This window comes from Terrapene carolina, unplaced genomic scaffold (genome assembly GCF_002925995.2).
Source record: "Terrapene carolina triunguis isolate 2854851 unplaced genomic scaffold, T_m_triunguis-2.0 Scaffold212, whole genome shotgun sequence".
Classification (NCBI taxonomy): Eukaryota; Metazoa; Chordata; order Testudines; family Emydidae; genus Terrapene; species Terrapene triunguis.
The window spans coordinates 3,293,930-3,313,690 of NW_020664563.1; the positions used below are offsets into that span (position 1 = coordinate 3,293,930).

Below are 19,761 nucleotides of genomic sequence, written 5' to 3' on the forward strand. Positions count from 1 at the left end.
ATTTCTTTCTAAAAATATGTTCTCTGGTTCACCTGCAAGTTATTGAGCTTGATGCAGGAATTGCAAGGGGAAATTCTGTGGCCCATGATCATAATGGTTTCTTGTGGGTTTAATCTATGAAATTGGAGGGGGAAATCAGGACAGCAGGATGTAGTTACCTAAATTTGAGTGTGACCAGGGCCCTGAGGCTAAAGAGTGTGCCAAGGGATCATAAGTAACAAGTGAGAGTGTTTCTATTTTGCATTCATAAAACTGCCAAGTTGAAAGTTTTCATCTTTTTTCAAGAGAGAGAATGTTCTTCACCCATATTTAAAATAGAGAAGCAATACTAATTTAAAATCAGTCAATGTGAGAACTACTGAACCAGTATTCTTCAAACTTTATTTGGCAGATTACAATGAGAACTAAACTTAAGTCAAGAGGAGACCTTTATAAAAACCTGAAAGGGTAACTACGTGAAAAATCTATGGCCTGTGTTATGCCATAGAATGTCAGACTGGATGGTCTAATCATCCCTTTTGGGCCTTAGAATTTATGGATCCAAGTGAGATTGTTAATAATCAACCTTGTTTTATGAAATTCACCAAACTTTAACCTGCACATCAAAGCAAATACTCACCCCAACAAAGGGAATGAACTTCTGGGACGATTCTTCATCAGGGCTAGAAGCAACGAGGAGAGAGTGATTAATAAGGAGTTCTTTCAATGCTGAGACAAAAAATTCACGTTACTGTTTCAATAAAGCATGCAGCAGGAACTGAAAATGTGCAAGCGCCAATTCTATTTCTTCTCTCAGCATCCCCCTGACAATATTCTGAGAGCCCACACTGGCTGGGGAATATTGTACCGCCTCAGGAATCTTCATAAAATAAACTTCCCCCCCCCCCGCCCTCACTCCCTCGCTGGTTTTTGTAGAGAGAGAAAAACATGCTTTAATGACATGGCAGTAGCTACGCTCATACACATGACCTCCTACTGCAAAGAAATGAACCCGTGCCACAACATACACCACCAGCAATACAGAGACCTGCAGGTTACTTACTAATAACTGAAGCTCTTGGAACACATTGCCTTCACGAGTCCCACTTTGCAGTCGAGTGGCATACCTTGCAAATCCCAGAATCACTAAAGCAGTTAGCCTGCCATGGGTTAACAAGCCATGACACCTTACTTGTGTGGCACCAGACACACACATGCACAAGAACAGGTAACCCCTGCCACAAGGAGCTTACACCCTGAGTGAGATAGACAGCGCAAACAAAGCCCAGGCCCAGAGTGGGAACAGAGTGCTCTTGGGAGATCACTGATATTTAGGTAGTGAACTGGAAATAGTGACTTCAGAAGGGCTGGGAGGAGAGGCAGATGGCTCCCCCAGACAGTGTAAAGGGACACAGATGAGATGTCTCACGTACAGTCCCAAGTGCAGCGATGACATGACTTACACTTTGAAGGAGGTTGCATATCAGCCCTGCCCAGCATTCGAAACATGGAGGAGGGGAGAGAAGAGATTTGTGGAGCTGTGGTGGTACAGAGGAAGGAGGGGGAGCAGGAGGCACACTTGGGAGGCAGGGAGACAAGAGAGAGAAATGATGGGTAGGAGAGGAGGAAGGGAAAGTAACTATGATGCTTGGTGGGAAAAAAACCTCTAGGGCACCATGGAGGGACACTACGAGAGGTGCAGGGATGGGGACAGAATGGCAGAGGTCAGGAGAGGGCCAGTGGAGAGGCCTGAAATGTGCGCGCGCACATCTGAGGCTGAATTTGAAGTCGAAGAAAGCAGGTGGGAGAGTTTTAAATCTCACGATTTTTGAATGCCGGGAGCTTTGCACTCTGGCAAGAAAGGCGTTTGCTGTAGCCTGGACTACTGCAGAGCGCAGCTCAAACACTCAAGACGTGGAGTCCATCAAAAGAAACAAGCCACCCTGTGGTGCTCTCTGCAGCAGATCCTCTGAAAAGGCGTGGAAACATGAAAAATGCTGACAACTGCACAAGTCGGACTAGCTAGACAGCTTCCTCCCAGCCCTGTGTAAGGGGTGGCATGCAGCTGAGGGATGTGTGACTCTGGCACAGCTCCCTCCCTGCTTCAGGGGCAGGGGGTGTTTTACCATAGCCCTTCTTACGGTGCAACTTACCCTTGCACTGGCTCAGCTGGTAGGAGTGTTGGGGTGGAACCAAGGCTCCGCTCACTTCCCGACCCAGCCGTTTTCTTCATGCTTCATCCACGCTGAGCAAGAACTAATTATACAGATCCCCGTGTCCTTTATCTAGGCTTTCCATCACACCCTTTTAACTCCAGTGCCAGCCCTTGCCATGTAACCTCTAGAAACGTCCCTTAACAAATCCTCCTAGAGTACACAGCAGAGAAACTGGGAAGTGCTATTGATCCATGTCCCTGAGAAATCTCATATGGACAATGGAAGTTGTAGAGCTGTTGGGATAAAACAGCAATGGAATCTCAGTCCTTTCCTTCCTCAGCTACAGTAGATAAGAGCTGTCCTCATCTGGCAGCCTCACACTGCTGGCCACTCAGTGGAATGATGAAAGTACCAGAGTATCATGCTTCTTAATCTTGCTGCTATTCAAGTTCTCTTTAAGCACTAAAAAACCCAAACCAAACGCTGTTGCACCAGAACACTTGTTCCGTTCTGCTGAGTACCAGAGCAGAATCCTTCCAGGGAAAGCTGAGACATTGGTGATTCTAAAATAGTAGTTTGCCCATTTTAAATGGCAAGTAATGGTTCTTTTCTTAACTACTGCTCAACAGTTGGTTAATGTTTCTTAAAATGACAACTGAACAGATTTCAGCTAGAAGCATTAACCCAAAATCACTTAGTTTGGAAGAAGGCGCTCTTCTTTAAATATTGTTCTTTTGGGCAGTATAGAAGTTTGCTTATTTTTATGTCTATTAATTATTTTAATAGAGAAACACCAGCAGGATGGATGGACTGACATATGTATAAGTGGCGCTCAGAAACAATGAGTGCCATAGAAAGCCTTAGCAGTTAGCTAAGAGATGACTGAATGCCCAACCTTGTAATGTACCAGTAATCAGGACTGCTAGGAAGTACTGAAGTACTCGCCACAATGCATACCGGATTCGATATCGGAACAAGCAATTCTATGGTGTGATTTTTTTTTTTTTTTTTAAAAGTGGCTTTGAAAACCACAGTCCCAGGCGCCTTCGTCTGACACTTTTCTTGTATTTAACTTCTCGTTCTTGAGGTTGGATCAGACTGGCAGGAGCTGGAATTGGGGGCTGCTGGTCTCCCTCCCTTCTCCGAACAATCAGTGGGGAATAAGCCTTACAAGCCAGCCTCTGTCCAAAAGAAAATGAAAGAACAGGGGATCAGGGCTGCTTCGCCTGACTAAACAAGCCCAACGAAGGCCTAGTCTGCACTAGAAAAGGTTTTGATGAAATAGTAACAGTCAAGAAGGGTAACCTAGAACTACAGGGATTTTAAATATGAGAGTGAAAAAATTGAACAGCTGCCCTGATCTTGCAAAATGTGGTCACTTTATATTAAGCTTCCATTTATAAAGGGTGGATAAACAATTAACAGGTGTTCTCAGACTGTTACGGACATGAGGAATATGCTACAGAGGGCAATCAGATCAGCAGAAGGTGTTTAAGTAACCGGTTGATCTGCAGAGGGGGATAGCAGCACTTTTCTAGTCACAGGGATGGGAAGGTTAAAAGCACTAAGATTGTGAGGCACTAACCTGTTACAGTGATAGATGCCAGAAAAGTACTTAAGGTTGGTTAGTCAATTGTTAGCCTTGTATTAAAACACTTATTAACTCTTTATACACTATAAATGTAACTTTAATACAGAGTGTGACACTGAATGTATCGGAGCGGGCTTGACTTTACAGTCGGAGGTGCAAAACCAGGCTCTCAGTTCCAGCCATGCCCCCATATAGGCAGCAGGAGAAAGGGGTGGCAATTCTGTCCCTGGAGGTGATGTCCTTGTGGCCCATTACACTGGTTGTAGGCCAAGTGCCAGCATCATCATCATGCAGGGCAGTCACTCCACACCCCAGAATTCTCATCCTTAGGGATGAGGGCATCAGAGCTTGCTGCTAAGTCACTGCAGCTGACAGTCACAAAAATACTGGTTTTGATTTCATCAATTTGCATTGTGAATAAATGGATGAAATGGCCAAAAGTCATTTTGATGCTTTGGAAGATTCACTTCCAAATTCGATTTCTCCCTGTGGGTGGGAAGCATTTCAGTCTCTCTCCGCAACTTCAGACCATGCTATAGGCTGCATCTGTGCCACAGTAGCACACTGCATTTGAGTGTTCTTGGTCTCCCGAAAGACGTAAAATTCTTATTAGAGTGACCATAAGCCCTTGCAAAACCAGCATCTTTTCCTGGAATGCAGCTATTGGCGATCATGAGAATACAATAGAATGTAGTAAAACATCACATTTCAGCCCCATTTACCCCCTGCTGCACAGTTTGGAAAGGTCAAATTATTCTAGGATATACTAAGATGATCCGAGGAATGGAAAACCTGTCTTATGAAAGGAGACTCAAAGAGCTTGGCTTGTTTAGCCTAACCAAAAGAAGGCTGAGCGGAGATACGATTGCTCTCTATAAATATATCAGAGGGATAAGTACCAGGGAGGGAGAGGAATTATTTAAGTTCAGTACCAATTTGGATACAAGAACAAATAGATATAAACTAGCCATCAGGAAGTTTAGACTTGAAATTAGACGAAGGTTTCCAACCATCAGAGGAGTGAAGTTCTGGAATAGCCTTCCAAGGAGAGCAGTGGAGGCAAAAGACATATCTGGCTTCAAGACTAAGCTTGATAAGTTTATGGAGGGGATGGTATGATGGGATAGCCTAATTTTGGCAATTAATTGGTCTTTGGCTATTAGCGGTAAATATGCCCAATGGCCTGTGATGGGACACTATAATAATAATAATAATAATAATAATAATAAATGGAAATATCCTATCTCCTAGAACTGGAAGGGACCTTGAAAGGTCATCAAGTCCAGCCCCCTGCCTTCACTAGTAGGACCAAGTACTGATTTTGCCCCAAATCCCTAAGTGGCCCCCTCAAGGACTGAACTCACAACCCTGGGTTTAGCAGGCCAATGCTCAAACCACTGAGCTATCCCTCCCCCTACATAGGGTGGGATCTGAGTTACTACAGAGAATTCTTTCCTGGATGTCTGGCTGGTGAGTCTTGCCCACATGCTCAGGGTTTAGCTGATTGCCATATTTGGGGTCGGGAAGGAATTTTCCTCCAGGGCAGATTTGCAGAGGCCCTGGGGGTTTTTCGCCTTCCTCTGCAGCGTGGCGCACGGGTCACTTGCTGGAGGATTCTCTGCACCTTGAAGTCTTTAAACCATGGTTTGAGGACTTCAATAGCTCAGACATAGGTCAGGGGTTTGTTACAGGAGTGGGTGGGTGAGATTCTGTGGCCTGCGTTTTTCAGGAGGTCAGACTAGAAGATCATAACGGTCCCTTCTGACCTTAAAGTCTATGAGTCTATTCCCTCCGAGTGCCGGAAATGCTGTCATGTTTCCATCAAGTTCTCACCAATGCCAACCGTAACAGGCGGGCATGGCTGAGCCAAAAAGAGGCATGGTTCGGGGGGAAGGAGGAACAAAGTTGCCACTGCAGGCTCCCCCCAGTTGCACCTAGATTCCAGCATACAATTTGGCAGCTTCAGAGCCTGCGCTTTGGAAGAGACCGTGCTGGGTCCCAGGCCCTGGGGAAGTGTCCCCCCAGCGAGGGGAAATGTCTTTCAGACATCCTGTGCTGCTCAGTGCTCACTGGCACGTGAGGTGCTCTGGCAGCATTAACTACCATGGTGCAGCGAGGGCATGGGGTCTTGCCTTGCAGCGGCCAGGTCAGTAGTGCCACCTCCAGTGGATAGGCCTGGCACTGGTACAATGCTGCTGGTGTTGCTAACACCTACTGAACAGGGGGCAGCTTTCTATGCCACAGCGGTCCTATATTCCACAACCTTCTCTGACCAGGGTCAGCAATACCCTGCATTGACCTACTGGCCTGTAGCCAATCAGCTCTCTGGTGACCAGTAAGGGGGACCTCATCAAAAGCAGCAGGCCCGTATTAGTGTCACTTCCACTTCTTCCTGTCCAGGGAGCTGACTTCACAGTATTTCAAAACACCTCCCTTTCTCAGACATGGGGAAGGACTGCTACCACACTCCAAGCAACTACCGACATGCCAGGAAGAGCATGGCTTGGGAGTGGGAGGGGATGGTGCAGGTTGTGCTACTCTTCTGGCACATTCTCTGCTCACCCTTCTACTCAGTCTGCTTTTTTTAATACATGGGATGACAACTGGGGCCATTCAGTTTGCAATATGGGAGCAGGAGAGAATTTATTTACAGATCACAAACGTACTCTACATTTTTAAAGAGGCGGTAAATGACAGACTCCCCAATACAAGTGATCAGTGCTTTCATTTCCAAAGCCAAGCTGCAGCCTAGATTCATGCAAATGAGATCCAGAAGCCCCAAGAGGCAAACCGTAGTGGACTTGGAATTACCATGGGTAACACTGACTTCGTGGTCTACTGCCAGTGAATGCTCAATGACCTTGCTAAACAACTATTGTGAGTTACCACTGGCAGACAAATTATTCCAACTATGAGGACTAAAGCCTACAAAAATTCGTAAGTACTGTACAACAGAGTGTTTCCTTCTAGAGAACAGAGTATGTCTAAACCTGAAGGTGCTACAGCAACACAGCTATGCACCAGTAGTGCTGGTCGTATAGACACTTACTACAGCCCTAGAATGGTTTTTCCGTCACTGATGTAAATCCATCCCCTCACGAGGCAGTAGCTAGGTTGATGGAATAGTTCTTCTAGTGGGGTTTGGGTGACCTAGCTACATTATAGAAAGTGAAATTTTTCACAGCCCTGAGCAGTGTAGCTCCCTCGACCCACATTTTGGGTGTAGTCAGTCTGTATGAGGCCTGGTCATCAGCATTAGGTTAAAGATCACTAACTACTTGGTAAGTAAATGACCCTTCCCATTGATACCATTTAATCTCACCTGGACTGCAGCAGTCTTCAGCTATTCCATAACTAAATCATTTCTCCTCCTCCTCCTCCCACCACCACCACCACACACACCACAGAGAGTACGTCACCCAGAAGAGACAAAATACAGCAAATCATTTTCTTCCTAAACCCCTTCCTCTCCCCCAGTCTCTGTATTTTGGGAAGGTCAGCGGATGCTCCACAGAAATGGGGCAAAGCTTTCAGACAATATGCAGTCTATCACAGGCAGTACATGCTTCAGTCTTGCCATGACAAACAAAACAAGTGGCGGGGGGTGGGGGAGGGGGTTGGGTGGGAAGGAGAGCAGAAGTCAATTAAGTTAGGATCAACTGGCAGAAAACAAGTTATAAAGCAGCTCATTACATATGGCTAGGTTCTGGAGACTGGTTTCTCTCTCTGGTTTTGGTGTTCTCAAATCACTAGAGCTTGTTTAACAGAGCAAGTGCCAGGATGCTGGGAAGATTTTTAAAGTGTTTCTAAAAAGCAATTTTCTGTGAGCTTATAGAATAGAGCAGCTGCCTTCAGCACAGACCCTCACAAAGGATGAGTAGCTTGGAAGAAGTTGTTTCCCTTGGCTCAGTAGGGAGATGGAGAGCTCTACAAGGCCTTGTGACTGGAACACTGAACAGAGGTCACTGGACAGCTCAGAACTGGGGCAGAATGCAGCGTCTGTCAGACCACAAACACCAACTAGGGTTAGAGAACCGAATGCCTCCTGCTACTCTTGCTACATTCTCATTTGCCCTCCCCACCACCTTGTCTTAGATTGAAGAATATGCAAAAGCTAGTCTGAATTTATGGAGTCTGCCATTCCAGGAGCTACATTTCTCTTCTTTCAACTTGTTATGGGGAAGGGAACCGCTGGCCTGTAATCTTGAAAGACCCACACAGTTCTACTCCAGCTGAAGAGGTTCCAAAACCTGCAGTCTAAGGGTATGTCTACCCAGGGATTAAAAAAAACCTGTGGCTGGCCCAGATCTGCAGACTTGGGCTGGCGGGCTAAAAAACTGCTTGGCAGACATCCAGGCTCAGGCTGGAATCTGAGCCCTGGGACGCTGCAATAGTGGATGGTCCCGGAGCTCAGGCTCAGCAACTTTTAGCTCTGCAGCCCGTCAGCTGGCCTGGGTCAGTCACGGCTGTGTCACAGAGCTTTTATCCTAGTATAGACGTACACTTAGCAGTACACTTGGTGCCATTGTTGGGAGCAAAGAACATTCTTTAAAATTACACTAACGGTGACACTTAAAACCTTGGTTTAGTGTGGATCCTTCATACACTACCGTAAACCCCATAATAGCTGTGACTGAAGTGTTACTTAGAAGATAAAAGGCACATGATCAACATAAAAGCCACATTTATAATAATCTTACCTGTACTGACATATTAAAACCAAAATACTTCATAATTCTAAATCACTTTTACGTACGTTACCTATTAACAACATTTGATTAACTCAGTTTTGAGAGTAGGAACCAGACTGGCTAGCTTCACTTTCACATTCTCATGCCCTCAAGTGACATTGGCCAAACTCTATTTTCTGGATAACATTTCTATTCTTAAATGTATTTCCTGTGAAACCTGCATTTTGGCTCCCCAAACAATTGGCTCTGTGGTCCTTGGAACAGTGCATTCTGCCACCAGAGGCAGGAGTTTGAAAAGGAACAAACATAATTTAATTTGAAGCACAAGTTAAGCATCCCAGACCTGCAGGAGCTGTTAAACAAGGCATAAAAGACCAGCCCAGGAAAAGTATAGAAGGTACGGAATGGGGAAGGGAACCTAAAGAAGGATACCTTATGGTAAAATCAAAATGAAAGCTCTTTTTCCTTTTCAGAAAGCAACCAAAAGAAAAAATGAACACGTTATTATACTTATGATCGAAAGCAACACATTCCTTTAGATAGTGCTAACAGAGTCCTACTTGTATGTTACTTTAAGAAATAATTCCCTCAAGTCACTGCCATCAGTGAGCACCATTTCTGAAGGAAACCAGAGCTAGGAGATAATTTCCCATCACTCCATGTGATAAATTGCATCTCTAACCTCTCTAATTTCCTATGTGGTACTTGTCTGAAAGCAGAAGTTGTTTGAACAGACCCATAAATAGATTCTAGAAACTCTAACAACCTCACATTTTAGCCAGGAAGTAAAGATACCAGGGAGTGAGGGCCTGTGGCAATGGTTGAGGAGCCAAATAAAATTCTTCATTATTTCACTTCAAAGTAGCCCCAGACAGACCAAGCAATCTCTGCATGGCTTCAGGCACAGTGCAACAAGAGGACCTGAAAGGTGTGATGCCAAGCCTATTTTTAAAAAGGGAAAAGATGGAGTCAGGTAACTATGATCTATTACAGGCTCACGTGAACTGCTGGAGTCTATCGTAAAAGATAGCTTGATGGAATGGGGTGGACAGACATGGGTGTAAATAGAAACCAGCATGCTTTAAAGAAATCTGAATAGCTGATCTCAGATGGAATTATCCTCCGAGTAAGGAGGTTACACAGGCTGTTGACAAGGGAAACACATGTGATGTTTAGCTAGATGTCAGAATGTTTTCAACAAAGTACCACTTGCAAACCTGATTCTTAGATCAACCAATCTGGGCATGGCAGAAAGTCAAAGTGGGTACACTGGTTAAATGGGCATGCTCATTATAAACAGGAACTAGAAATGGAGAAGTCAAGGGGGAACCGAACAAGAATACAACAGTTAAAGCATGCAGGAAAGACAAAGGCAGCAATATTAGAACAAGTTAATGCTGTAGTAAAACGATTTAGAATTTTTCCCTGCTATTTGTGGAGAGAATGCAGTTTCATTCATAAATCAGGAGTGAGACAATCAATCATGATACTACAATGGTTAAGCAACCAAATGGCTAAAGTGTTGTTATTAGGTTAATATTATAGAAGAAAGTTTGGGCAGGAAGTAAGGGGGACATTAAAATATAGCTAATGAGAAAAGCAGATTAGAGTATTCAAATATTTACTAATCGGCAGGTCCAGAGATATCTAATTGTGGGGGCTATGGGAGTGAACTAAGGATTTCAATGAACCACTTCAGTTACTTTCAGAAAGAAATGGGGAGCAACTAGAGGATTGCAAACAAATATGCTGCCCACTTTCAAAGAGGAAAGAAAAGTAACGAGTAATTACTGCTTGTAAATTTAGCTTCTACTCCTATAAAAACTGAATGCAAAGGAACTACAGCACTGTACCATTAAAGTCACAAGTTCTGCACCAATTTAGGAAGTATCATTAAACTCAGCTTTACTTCACCCATGTGGCATATACACTATATTTCCGATTTTTGTCACTAATCGGAAAACTCCTATGCCACCACATTGCGCCTTACTCCCATAGGTCCCCCATCATCACTGCCATACGTGGGCACAGCCGCTTCTGCCCCGCTCCCCCTTTGCCCCTATTCTGTTTGCTGACTCCTGTACTCTTCTCTCAACCCACATCTCACAAGCCACGTATCCATGCCAAGGCTGAAGTAAACCCTGGTGAGCTCCAGCCATCCTGAGTGGGACCCCTGTAATGCTGTAGCTGCCAAGGAGAGGAGCAGCTCCTTCCCCCAACTGTTAGACAGGAGCTGAGGCAGTATTCTCTACCCAGGCTTTTGCACCAATTCTGAGGGAGGCAGAGGCCAGGACCCCTTGGAGACACCTTGGCGGAGGGCTAGGCAGAGTTCATGCTCTGAGGTCTGAGAGCTCCCCCTCACAAAACATGCAGACACTGGCACTGTAAACAAAGCCAGATATCTGAATTCCTTTGCATCCAGAGACCAAACAGGTGTATAGGTTCCTCCCAGGCTGCTTTGTTCTTCAGATATATCAACTGTGCTGAAGAAAGTAAGGCACATTTCTGGTTGTTCTAGATTTGTCATCTGCTATCTAGCTGACGACACTCACAGTGCCAGGTACTGTTCCTTGAAAGAGTTCTTGATTTGAATGTGCAACTCTTACAGGTTGTTTCTCAGAAGGTTTTGAGGTGGCCAGCTATATCTGTGTGTAACAAGAGAATGAAATGGTGTTTCCCCCATCCTCCGTGGATTTCCTGATATTTTGGAAACCATTACTGAAATAACGTACCTTTTCTGTTTGTATGTCAACATTGCTTCTGCAATAGGCAACTGGTGTGCACAGTTTGCCCCGGCTATATACTGGGTTATTCTGGAGACAATATCTGGTATTTCCTGAACTGCAACAGAATGAAAAGAAGAGACAGGAGCAGAGTAAGGACTATTCTTCACTAATGGAAACTGCAAAATGTCACCAGCAATTTAAATGATGCAAGATCAACCAGAGCAAGAAAGAAAAATAGGGGACACTGTCAGTCACTTGGTCAAGAATTGGGTAATGAAAAGAGGGACTCAAATTTAGAAAAAGATATTTCAAAACAAGGTGCCAACCAGAGCAGACAGCAAGAAAGACGAACAAGATCAATGCCATGTGCTCCTCCCCAAGAGTTCAGTGTGTGGTTCAACAGCACCCCTTGTTGGGAGAAGAGAGGAGAGGCACCACTGCTTAGCAACATGAGAGTTTCTCTAGTCCTCAGAGCTGAGTGCATGACTTCTGCTAAGGCGATGAACTCGGGAGAAGGAGAATAAGGGGTCACCCGCAGTGTGGTGTAAGGCTCTACCCCCAAGGGGACACAGCATCTGCCTTCTGAAAAGACCCAAAATGCTGATTCCCCTTACACAGAAGAATAGAAGGCAAAACCAGTGTTTTGACAGAGGTGGTCGTGGTTCCATGGTGAAGGCTGAATTGAGTTTTGCATTTAAAATAGGAATTCAGCCTCTTATGTATGAAGAGTACTAAGTATTCTCCTAAAAACGTACGGCACCACTTTTTGAGCTCAGAATGGGTTTTCTGAGAATTCACAAGCAAACCTATTAGTTTAGGTGTTAAAAAATAATTTAAGATGGGTCTTAAAGGGTGCTAAATTTTTTCAGACCATTTTTTGTTCTGAATGTTATTAATGGAAATAATGCAAATTCAGACTTCCCATATGTTAAAACTCACTTAAGTTGTGTGCATTGGCTACATCTGAAGAAGTCTTAACGATTCATGTTTATTTTTTGTCATTCTTCATAAACTTTCTTCAGAGAAGTTCACAAAACTGCCGTCTTTCAAAATGGTTGTAATCTCCTTATGTTCTCAATTGGATTGAGAACCATGAACTAGGATGCCCTCTTCTGGCTTGGCCATCACCAATCATGGTTTCCAATGAGGATGATCTTCCCTGAAGGCTTCACTCCCATTTGGTGGCCAATTCAAAAGACAGCCTATTTATCAACAGAGGCACCTGCGGCCCAAATCCCATTGCAGGAAATGGCAGCCATTTTGAAAAAAGGTAGTTCTTCTTGAATTTCTCTGAGGAATGTCATTCAGCAGCCATTGTAGAAACTTTCAGTTATGAAAAACAGCAAAAAATAACCATTATTCCAAAAAAACCTTCAGATTTGTCCTATGCGCATAAAGCACTGAGTAGAATTTTCTGGAGAAAACGGATTTTGTTTAAATAAATTACAAGCCTTTGAAAATTCCACTCTACATGTAAAGCACAATTTTACACAGAGTTCTCTCTCACTCTATCTGTAAAATGCACAGCTATGGAAGGTCATGCTGCATGTGCTTATCCATTACAAAAATCACATTTTCTTCTTCAACCTTGCAGTAACGCATGCGCCACTACACGTGTCTGTGCATGCCACATAAATGGAGTTCATTATAAGGAAAAACATAGTAAGTTCTTACACAGGCATAAAGAAAAAGTTTTACAGGCACATATAGCTTAAATTTGGAGGTACGCCAGTCTCACTAGCAACTAAGGCAGTGCTGCGGGTTGAAGAGAAAAATCTGTGTGGTTTTGGACTATAATACATACCTTATGGAAGATATCAGTTGTAACTTTGTTGGTGTTGCAAGGAGAGTTTCTAAGCTTTATTTTTATCCAACAGCCACCAACTTAATAGAAACAAGCTATTCTGACCTTATGTGCTTCCTCAGACAATTTTTTTTCTTAGACTTAAACTCTAGAACAAGGACACAAACTAATCAAAACTGACTTCTTTTCCCAATCTAAGAATGTCAGCATTTTCTCCCTAAAAGTTAACTCTTTGCAGCCTATGACCAACGACTTTTGTAGATGCCGAAACAAAACTGAATATTGGACAATTCAGAAAAGAATAGATTTCAAATAAAACGTTTGGGAAAGTGCATTGGTATGGAATGAATGGTTGTCAAAAAGTCTGCCATGCAAAGCTTTATATATGTAGCTTTATTTGCTGAAAACCTTACATGCTAAAGCAACTGCATTGATGCTGAACTGGTTCACCCGTGAGCCAGTTCCATTCTTCTCCCTCAAGACTTTAAGGAGCTAAATCAGGAAAATGCCTACACCCTTAGTTCCCAGTACTTTAACAAGTTGCTCTGCTCACTGAAGTCTCTGGACAACCTGACTTCCTAATTAACTCTCATAGCCCTGCTGAGTGCCTAACTGAGAATACAGAAAAATGCCAGGTTAGGAATATCAATGATAAAATACTTTAGAGTTTAAAAATTAAATACATTAGTGATAAGCTGAAAGTTTGTAAGCTTGTACTTGTCAGAGTCAAGGTTGTGTGTGAAGTGTGTATGGTGAATTTTTACGTCAATGTTGTCATTAACATTGATGATTAATTGTAAAAGTAATGGAAAAGAGGAAGTTGCTTCCCTATAACTGGAAGTTCTTCTAGATGTGTGCTCTCTATTTGTATTCCAAACACAAGTGCGCATGAACGCCATGCGCTAAGTTGCAAGATTTCTGTAGCAGTGTCCATCAACTCACACATGCACCACATGTAGCCTCGTGGTGCAGGCAAGGTTATATGAGGCTGCGCGGGGCGACACTCTGAGTCATAAACCCAGGGTTGTGAGTTCAATCCTTGAGGGGACAAAAACTTAGGGATCTGGGGCAAAATCAGTACTTGGTCCTGCTAGTGAAGGCAGAGGGCTGGACTCAATGACCTTTCAAGGTCTCTTCCAGTTCTAGGAGATAGGATATCTCCATTAATTTGGGGGGGGGAGGGATGGCTCAGTGGTTTGAGCGTTGGCCTGCTAAACCCAGGGTTGTGAGTTCAATCCTCAAGGGGGCCACTTAGGGATCTGGGGCAAAAATCTGTCTGGGGATTGGTCCTGCTTTGAGCAGGGGGTTGGACTAGATGACCTCCTGAGGTCCCTTCCAAACCTGAGATTCTATGATCCTCTTACTGATGACCACAGCAGAGGGGATGGAGGGTGGGTGGGTATTGGAATACAAATAGTGACCACAGATCTCAAAGAACCTCCAGTTACAGGTAAATAACCTCCTCTTTTTCTTCTTCGAGTGATGGGCCCTATATGTATTCCAAGCACATGCGAGTAGCAAGCAATGATCAGTGCGGAGGGGGGTGCAAGGATGCAAGAGGTATCGCAGTCTGGAGGACGGCACAACCCACAGCTGTATCAACTGCCACTCCTGGGCTATGGCATAGCGGATGGTGAAAGGTGTGCACAGAATGCCACATTGCTGCCCAGCGGATGTCATGCCAGGATACATCCACCAGGGAGGTGGACGCAGCTGCTTGCACCCACGTTGAGTGTACCGTAATCCAGCCAGGCATTCTCAGATGCATGCTTGGCCCCAGGATCTGTCCGCAATGGCCACGAAGAGGTGTGGAGGTAGTCCAGGATGGCAGGGTGGCGATGGTATCAAGGGGAAGGCGATGGTGCTGAGCCCAGGAGGTGAAATTGTGTAGGACGCTCTGGTGGAGGTCTGCCTCCTGTGCATAAGAATGCGTCACATCAGTGTCAAACAGACTTGTCTATGCATGAGCCCCATCCAAAAGCCTGGCTATGAGATGAAGGGGACCAGGGTTGGGGTGACAGACACTGCCCCGGTCCTGGGTGAGGTGGTCTGGGAGCAGGCATAGAGCCTTAGGAGATCCAGAAACCAAAACTGACTCGGCCAGAATGGGGCGATTAGGATAATCGTGGCCTGGGGTCTTGTCAGATACTAGGGGTTACAGTGGATGAGAAGCTGGATACGAGTCAACAGTGTGCCCTTATTGACAAGAAGGCTAACGGCATTTTGGGCAGTATAAGTAGGAGCATTGCCAGCAGATCGAGTGATCATTACCCTTTATTCGGCATTGGTGAGGCCTCATCTGGAGTACTGTGTCCAGTTTTGGGCCCCACACTACAAGGAGGATGTGGAAAAATTGGGAAGAGTCCAACGGAGGGCAACAAAAATGATTATGGGGCTGGAGCACATGACTTATGAGGAGAGGCTGAGGAAACTGGGATTATTTAGTCTGCAGAAGAGAAGAATGAGGGGGGATTTGATAGCTGCTTTCAACTACCTGAAAGGGGGTTCCAGAGAGGATGGATCTAGACTGTTCTCAGTGGTACCTGATGACAGAACAAGGAGTAATGGTCTCAAGTTGCAGTGTGGGAGGTTTAGGTTGGATATTAGGAAAAACTTTTTCACTAGGAGGGTGGTGAAGTACTGGAATCTCCTAGGGAGGTGGTGGAATCTCCTTCCTTAGAGGTTTTTAAGGTCAGTCTTGACAAAGCCCTGGCTGGGATGATTTAGTTGGGGATTGGTCCTGCATTGTGCAGGGGGTTGGACTAGATGACCTCCTGAGGCCCCTTCCAACCCTGATATTCTATGATCTTCTGTAGGACCTGGGGAAGGAGGGAAATGGGGGTGGAAGGCAGGAGTTTGCTGCAGCAAGGCAGGAGGAGGGCATTGCCTTGGGAGCCGGGCTCCATGGCCCCCAGGGAACAGTAGAGGGGGAACTTGTGGTTGTTGCACATGGCAAAAAAGGTCCCATCGAGGGGTGTCCCTGGCATGGCAGAGGGAGTGGAGAGTGGGGTCATGGAGTTCCCCCTTGTGACTGATGTACCAATGCTGGCTGACCACACTGGTCAGGGAGTTCTGTGTGCACGGGAGGTAGGCCGCATGGAGCATGACATAGTGGTGGATACACCAGTTCCAGAGGCAGATGGATTCTGTACAGAGTGACAGGGATTTCAATGATAAAATACTTTAGAGTTTAAAAATTAAATAAAGAGGGATTTGGTGCCCTCTTGCCTGTTGATATAGGCCACTGCCATGGTATTGTCAGAGAGGAGCTGAACATGAGTGGCACGGGTGAGAGGCCGGAACAGACAGGCCAAGCGGACCGGTCAGAGCTCCAGTACATTGATGTGTATGCGGGCCTCGCGCTGTGTCCAAACGCCCTGGGCGGTGTGTGTGCCCAGATGAGAGCCCCAACTGGCGAGGGAGGCGTCCGTGGTCAGGGGGATAATTGTGACAGGGCAGTGAAGAGAAGCCTGAACCAACCATGGGACAAGCAGTGTGCTATCCAGCAGGGCGTTATGGGGCTGGACAACTGACAGGAGCTGCATCTGGCGGCAGCGCATGTGCAAGTGGGCATGCAGTGTTACATAGGTACAGGCAGTCATGTGCCCAAGGAGGCAGCGGCACACCGTGGTGCAGGTTGCGGTGTAGGTCCACCACCACAGCCGTCAGCGCGGTGAAGCAGTCCACCAGCAGAAAGGCACCAGCCGCCATGGAAATGTGGCAGGCACCGATAAAGTGGATCCTCTGTTTAGGACAAGCGCTGATTTCTTCTCGTTGATACAAATTCCAAGAGTAGTGAGGAGAGAGCAAAGACCATGAATCGCAGCTGAAAGCTTGGCATGGGAGGACACGACAAGAAGACATCATCCAGATATGGGAACATTGACTAACCCAGACACTATAGCTGTCCCGCCATGACCGCAAATACCTTTGTGAATACCCGTTGCGCCGCTGCGATGCTGAAGGGGAGAACTCTGACCTGCTAGCGGTTGACGCCCACACGGAAGCAAAGAAATTTGCAGTAGACTGGGCAGATGTTGATATTTCATATTGAGAGCTGCAAACCAGACTCCCTGGAGAAGGGAAGGAAAGATCAAGGTGAACATCACCATATGGAACTTGGTCTTGCTGATGAAGGTGTTGAGAAGGGGGAGATCGAGGATGGGGCGGAACCCTCCGCCCTTCTTCGGGATAAGAAAGTACAGAAGGTAGAACCCCTTGCCAACAAAGGGATTGAGTACCTGTTCCATCACATCCTTGGCCAGGAAGGTGTGCGCCTCATGTTGTAGGAGGGTGTGATGGGAGGGACCCCCTGTAGGAGTCTGAGGGGCAGGTGCAGCAAGAAGGTGTGAAACTTGAGAGTAACCGTGCCACACGAGCTCCAACACCCAACAGTTCGTGGTGATCTTGCCCCAGTTGGGAGCAAAAAGGGCAAGATGGCTCCCAAATGTGACAGAGGGGGCAGAGGATGGTGACGTGGGGGACTTGCAGCTCTTGATGTATGTGTCAAAACTGTGCCGGAGGGGGTTGCCGAGGCAAGGAGGAAGAGGTGGCTGAAGCCACTGGGACTTGTGTACTTTTGTGGGAGAGTCCTGATAGCAGGTCTAGGGGTCTGGTATGGCACATAGGACCGGGGCCGGAAGGGTTGTCATTGCTGCCTCTGCTGGGGCATATCTCTCAAGACATTGAAGCATAGCCCTCAAGTCCTTCAGGGAGTGAAGGGACTCATCAGTCCTATACAAGAACAGCTTGTCCTGGTTGAAGGGGAGGTCTTCGACCTCCCATGGGAAGCCAGAGGATTGTAGCCACAACTCCTGGTGCATGACTACCTCTGGTGGTGAGGGAGCAGGAGGACATGTCCGCTGCTTTGACTGAAATCTGGAGGGTCACCTTGGCCATCAGGCTACCTTCTTGTACCAGGGCCTGGAAGTGTTGCCATTTGTCCGGTGACAAGTTATCCAGGAACTCTACTAGCTTGGCACAGTTGGTAAAGTCATACTTCGCCAGCAGAGCCTGGTAGTTAGTAATGTGAAACTAAAATGCTACGGAAGAGAATACCTTCTGGCCCAGGAGATCCAGGCATTTGGCTGCCCTGTCTGGAGGGGCAGAGCCATGTGCGTGCTGTCTCAAGCATTGTGCCATGTGTATCACCAACGAAGGAGGGGAGGGTGGGAGAAGACAAAGTCTGCCCTTACAGGGGGCAAAGTACCTGATTCTGCCTGTTCGAGCATTGGGGCACAGGAGGCAGGTGTGTACCAGACTGCTTGCTGCCCATTAATGATAGTCCCGGGTCGGACAATGCACACGGCTGGAGAGCCTCCTCCATGAGGAACTTACTGAGACGGAGCAGACAAGCTTCAAGTCCACGGCGGGAAGGACCTGCAAATCTCGCAGCAAGGGTGGGGGTGGTGCTCGTTGCTCACTGAGAATGAGCGAGGGCAAAGCACAGTTCTTGAACCCCAGAACATGGGGCATAATCCCCCAGAGAAATGGGAGGGGGGGGGAGGGGGAAGAGGAGGGGAAGAGACCAGGCCTCAAACGGGAGAGGGTGAGACAAACTTAGAGGTTTTTAAGGTCAGGCTTGACAAAGCCCTGGCTAGGATGATTTAGTTGGGATTAGGTCCTGCTTTGAGCAGGAGGTTGGACTAGATACCTCCTGAGGTCCCTTCCAACCCTGATATTCTATGAACTACACTAACAGTAACAAACTGTAGAAGATAACAGAAAACTATATGAATTCGGACTTTGACCATGGCACGGTAAGAAGAAACTAAGGTGGTGTCATCCCACACAGCCGCATATAACCACGTCTGCACCACGTGCAGGCCTACAGACACTGATACAGAAATCTCACTCATGTTTGGAATACAAACAGTACTCCTGAGGGCATTCTGCGCCAAAAAATGAAAAATTCTGCAAGTTTTATTTGTCAATAAGTAAATGCAGAGGCTCTAGCATGGCAGTGGGGAGCACAGGCCACTGGCGTGCTGAAGGTGGGAGATCACCCTGCAGCTCCACTCCTCCAGGGACACAGACTCAGTGGTGAGACTGCACCCGACCCTGACACAGCACAAGGCCAGGGCCTGCCCCAGGAGCATCCCGGGGCCCCGCTTCTCTGCATCAGGTATGGGGCAGGCAGGCACAACCAGGCAGGATCCAAATGTGGAGAGGCTCAGTATGGGGGAATCCAGGTGTGGGGTGAGAGGATTCTGTGTGGGACAATCTGAGTGCAGGCAGCCAGGAGCGGCGCCAGGGTTTTTGCCACCCTAGGTGGCAGCGCTCCTCTTCTGAACATTCGGCGGCGGGGGTCCTTCTGCTCCGTGTCTTCGGGGCACTTTGGCGGCGGGTCCCGAAGCGAGTGAAGGACCCGCCGCCGAATTTCCGCCGAAGACTCGGAGTGGAAGGACCCCCCCGCCGCCGAATTTCCGCCAAGGGCGGCAAAATGCCGCCCCCCAAATCCTGCCACCCTAGGCAACCACCTAGGGTCGCCTAGTGGAAGTGCCGGCCCTGCAGGCAGCTCAGTGGTGGGTCTAGGTGTGGGGGGATCTGGCTGCACAAAGGCTCACGGGGGGTGGGGTGTTCCAGATGCAGGGGCAATGGGACTCTTCAGGGGCTTCCAGGTGAAGGTGGTTGGGGCTCAGCAGAGAGGTCTAGGTGTGGGGGTCCCAGTGAGGAGTTGGTGCTAGGGGAGTGGGGCTTTGTGGGGGTCTGGGTGCAGCTAGTTGGGTCTGGATGTGGGGGCTCAGGGTGGTGCAGGAGATGGGGCATCAGGGTGGAGGTTTGAGTACAGGGAGCTCCGTGGAGGGTGGTCTGG

At 46.8% G+C, this 19,761-nt stretch overlaps 1 protein-coding gene across 1 annotated transcript in view; it reads right to left on the minus strand.

Annotated features, from left to right (window-relative positions):
• LOC113407548 (phosphofurin acidic cluster sorting protein 2-like) overlaps nt 1-19,761 on the minus strand; it is a 169,588-nt gene that overhangs the window by 26,063 nt on the left and 123,764 nt on the right. The window contains exons 18-19 of the mRNA XM_026656180.2: nt 11,150-11,258; nt 620-662 (exon numbers count right to left, since the gene is read on the minus strand). Coding sequence (XP_026511965.1) covers nt 620-662; nt 11,150-11,258 — 152 coding nt within the window. The remainder of the gene's footprint in view (nt 1-619; nt 663-11,149; nt 11,259-19,761) is intronic.